General features: G+C 50.4%; 2 protein-coding genes across 2 annotated transcripts; both read right to left on the reverse strand.

Annotated features, from left to right (window-relative positions):
- Positions 1 to 223: 223 nt before the first annotated feature.
- Positions 224 to 754, reverse strand: LOC103584251 (mucin-16-like; the record flags this gene model as incomplete). The annotated part of the gene is made up of 1 exon (XM_008565323.1): positions 224 to 754. A coding segment is annotated over exon 1 (531 nt), but the record flags the coding sequence as incomplete, so codon positions are not given.
- A 28-nt stretch (positions 755 to 782) lies between these two features.
- On the reverse strand, positions 783 to 3,658 carry LOC103584253 (mucin-16-like). The gene is made up of 4 exons (XM_008565324.1): positions 3,445 to 3,658; positions 2,625 to 2,721; positions 1,488 to 2,411; positions 783 to 879 (listed from the first exon to the last, which is right to left on the reverse strand). The coding sequence occupies exons 1-4, from the start codon at positions 3,656 to 3,658 to the stop codon at positions 783 to 785; spliced, it is 1,332 nt and encodes a 443-aa protein (XP_008563546.1).
- Positions 3,659 to 4,147: the final 489 nt, after the last annotated feature.

Below are 4,147 nucleotides of genomic sequence, written 5' to 3' on the forward strand. Positions count from 1 at the left end.
CTGACCAGGAGAGTGTGCTTGAGGTATCCGTGGAAAGGGTTTTATGTGATTTAGTTCCAGGAGGACCTGTTTGTGTGTTAAAGGTCATTTTTGTTAATTCTGTCACGTCAGAGAAGGAAGAGAACGTGGTGATGGTTTCTGTGGGGATGTCTGGTGTCATTGTGGCCTGAACAGGGTCTGGAATGAATGTTCTCCTAGAGGAGATGACTTCTGTTCTGGAGACCTCCGTAGTAGCACTGGGGGGCAGTTCAGACATGACAGTGCCTGTCTCTGTGGCTGAGCTGGTCTCCTCAGATGTGATGGTCTCCTTCAGTCCAGAAGTCAGGGAAGAAATGGGTTTTGTATGAATCTTCCTAGTTTCAGAGAAGGCAGGAGTTGAAGAGGAAACAGTTATGTCCTCAGTGGTGGAGGTGGCAGCCGTTGGCGATGTGGCTTTGGATGTCTCTGAGTCAGCTAGATCAGAGGAATGTGATTCGTGTCCAGAACTCGTGATTCCTACATGGGTCAGTGCTGTGTTCGTGAAAGGTCTCACTACTTCTGTATCTGCAGTGCTGCTTAAATCTGGAATTGAACTGGCCTCTAGTTCGGGGCTTGTGTCGAACATGTCTGTGGTTTTCATCAGACCAGAGGTGAGCAGTGAAGTCGCAGGAAGTGAAGAGGAAGGGCTACTCTCTGGTGAGGTGGATGAAACAGGGGAAGTTGAGGTTGTGGCAGGTAGAGAAAGCAGGGTAGAGGCAGAGCTGGTTTCTTCCATAGAGGGAGGGCTCTCCCATGACACACTCTCAGGGCCACTGCTCATAAGAGTGGTCACCTCTGAGTGAGTAAATCCCTGAGTCATAGCTGAGTGAGTTCCTGTCCTGGAGGTTGCAGTCGATGTATCTGATAAAAGGGTTCTCTTGGAGGTGGCCGCAAGAGGACCTGTTGAAGTGGTGATGGTCATTTCTGTAGATTCTCTCATGATGCGGGAGGTAGAGAGACTGGTGGTCATTTCTGTGGAGATATCTGAAGATACTGCAGACTGAGCGCCACCAGCAACAGATGTTCTGCTAGAGGAGATGACTCCTGTGCTGGAGACCTCAGTAGTTGTAGGACCAGTGGGAACTTTGAAAAGGACAGTGCTTGTGTCAGTGGATGAGCTGGCCTCCCGGAAGCTCTTTGTTTCCTTCACCCCTGAGGTTAGGGAGGAAGTTGGCTGAATCTCAATCCTTGTAGTTTCAGAGGGACCCAACGTTGATGTGGGAACAGCGGTGGCCTCTATGGTAGAGACAGTAACCACTGGAGATGTAGCATTGGATGGCAGTGACTTAGCTGGGAAAGAGGAATGTAATTCATGTCTGGGACTGGTGGTCTCCACGCCAGTCACTTCTGTGTTTATAGGATAAATTTCCTGTGTATCTGTGGTATTTTTAGAAGTGGCCAGTATCTTATGTGAGGTGCTGCCTAAACGTGGAGGTGAACTGGGCACAGGTTCTGAGCTTGTGCCAAACATGTCTGTGGTCTTCGCCAGACCAGTGGTGAGCAGTGAAGTCACAGGAAGAGCAGAGGAGGGGCTATCCTCTAGTAACGTGGATAAAACAGGGGAAGGTGAGGTTATTGTGGGTAAAGAGAGCAGGGAAGAGGCAGAGCTGGTGTCTTCCACAGAGGGAGGGCTCGTCCATGACTCATTCTCAGGACCGCTGCTTGTAAGGGTGGTCATCTCCGAGTGTGGAAATCCCTGAGTCACAATTGAGTGAGTTCCTGCCCAGGAGGTTGTGGTTGATGTATCCAAGGTAAGGGTGCCCTGCAATGTGGCCCCAGTAGAACCTGTTTGGCTAGTGATGGTCCTTTCTTCAGATTCTGTAATGGCAGGCAAAGTAGAGAGCCCAGTGATTGTTCCTGTGAAGATGTCCGGTGACGTTGTGGAATGAGCACGGTCTGGGATAGATGGCCTGCTAGAGAAGATGACGTCTGTCCTGGAGACCCCAGCAGTTGCATCAGCAGGCACATTGGAAAGGATAGTGCTTGTCTTGCTGAATGAGCTGGTCTCCTGGGAGGTGCTGGTCTCCCTCAGTCCGGGGCTCAGGGAGGACATTGCCTCAGTCTCAATCCCTGTAGTCACAGAGGATCTAGGCATTGTCGTGGAAACTGTGGTGTCTCCCATGGTGGAGCTGGTAATTGTAGATGTGGCTTCAGATGACCCTGAATCAGCTGTGACAGTAGAATAGGATTGATATGGTGAGCTGATGGTCTCCACATTTGCCACTACTGTGTTTACGGAAGGATAAATTGTCTCTGTATATGTGGTGGCTTCTGAAATGGCCAGTATCTCATCGGAAGTGTTGCTCCAAGTTGGAGGTGAACTGGCCACAGGTTCTAAGCTTGCATTGAAAATGTCTTTGGTTTTTGCCAGTGCAGAGGTGAGAACTGAGGTCCTAGAGATGGGGGCGGAGGTACTGTGTCCTTGTAATGTGGGAGTAATGGGAGATGGTGAGGTTGTGACAAGTATAGGTCCTGGGGAAGCAGGAGAGCTGGGTTCTTCCACAGAGGGAGAGCTTGTCCGTGACATATTCGCAGGACCCCTACTCATAAGTGTGGTCACTTCTGAGTGTGAAAATCTCTGAGTCACAGCTGGGTGGGTCTCTGACCAGGAGACTGTGGTTGATGTGTCCACAGGGGAGGAAGTACTGGGCCCTTGTAGTGTGGGAGTGACAGAAGACAGTGAGGTTGTGACAAGAATGGGTTCTAGGGAGGAGGGAGAGCGGGTTTCTTCCAAAGAGGGAGAGCTCATCCATGACACATTAGCAGGATCCCTGTTCATAAGAGTGTTCACTTCTGAGTGTGAAAATCTCTGAGCCACAGCTGAGTGGGTCCCTGACAAAGATGCTGTGGTTGTTGTGTCCACAGTGTGTGTATCATGTGATGTAGTCCCAGGGGGACCTGTTTGTGTGTTGAAGGTCATTTCTGTCAATTCTGTCATGTGAGAGAAGGAAGAGGACCTGGTGATGGTTTCTCTGGGGATGTCTGGTGTCATTGTGGGCTGAGCAGGGTCCGAGATGAATGTTCTGCTAGAGATGACTTCTGTTCTGGAGACCTCCATAGTAGCACTGGGGGGCAGTTCAGAAATGACAGTGTCTGTCTCTGTGGCTGAGCTGGTCTCCCCAAAGGTGCTGATCTCGCTCAATACAGAAGTCAGGGAGGAAATGGGCTCTGTCTGAATCTTCCTATTATCAGACAAGTTAGGAGTTGATGTGGAAACATTTATGTCCCCAATTGTGGAGGTGGGAGCCACTAGCGATGTGGCTTTGGATGTCTCTGAGTCAGCTAGGACAGAGGAATGTGACTCATGTCCAGAACCGGTGGTTCCTACATGGGTCACGGCTGTGTTTGTGAAATGACGCACTGCTTCTGTATCTGCAGTGCTACTCAAATTTGGAGGTGAACTGGCTTTTAATTCTGGGCTTGTGCCTAACACGTCTGTGGTTTTCACCAGAGCAGAGGTGAGCAGTGAGGCCACAGGAAGCGAAGAGGAAGGGCTACTCGCTGGCAAGGTGGATGAAACAGGGGAAGTTGCGGTTGTGGCAGGCAGAGACAGCAGGGTGGAGGCAGAGCTGGCTTCTCCCCAGGAGGGAGGGCTCGTCCGTGACACATTGTCAGGACCGCTGCTCAGAGGAGTGGTCATCTCTGAGTGGGTAAATCCCTCCGTCTGAGTTGAGTGAGTTCCTGCCCAGGAAGTTTTGGTTGACCTGTCCAATAAAAGGGTATCTTGTGTTGTAGTCACAGGATGACCTGTTTGGGTGCTGATGAGCATTTCTTCAGATTCTCTTAGGATAGGGAGAGAAGAGATACCAGTGATGGTTTCTGTGGGGATGTCTGGTGTCATTGTGGGCTGAGCAGGGTCCGAGATGAATGTTCTGCTAGAGATGACTTCTGTTCTGGAGACCTCCATAGTAGCACTGGGGGGCAGTTCAGAAATGACAGTGTCTGTCTCTGTGGCTGAGCTGGTCTCCCCAAAGGTGCTGATCTCGCTCAATACAGAAGTCAGGGAGGAAATGGGCTCTGTCTGAATCTTCCTATTATCAGACAAGTTAGGAGTTGATGTGGAAACATTTATGTCCCCAATTGTGGAGGTGGGAGCCACTAGCGATGTGGCTTTGGATGTCTCTGAGTC

Source organism: Galeopterus variegatus, unplaced genomic scaffold, assembly GCF_000696425.1.
Source record: "Galeopterus variegatus unplaced genomic scaffold, G_variegatus-3.0.2 Scaffold48065, whole genome shotgun sequence".
NCBI classification, from domain to species: Eukaryota; Metazoa; Chordata; class Mammalia; order Dermoptera; family Cynocephalidae; genus Galeopterus; species Galeopterus variegatus.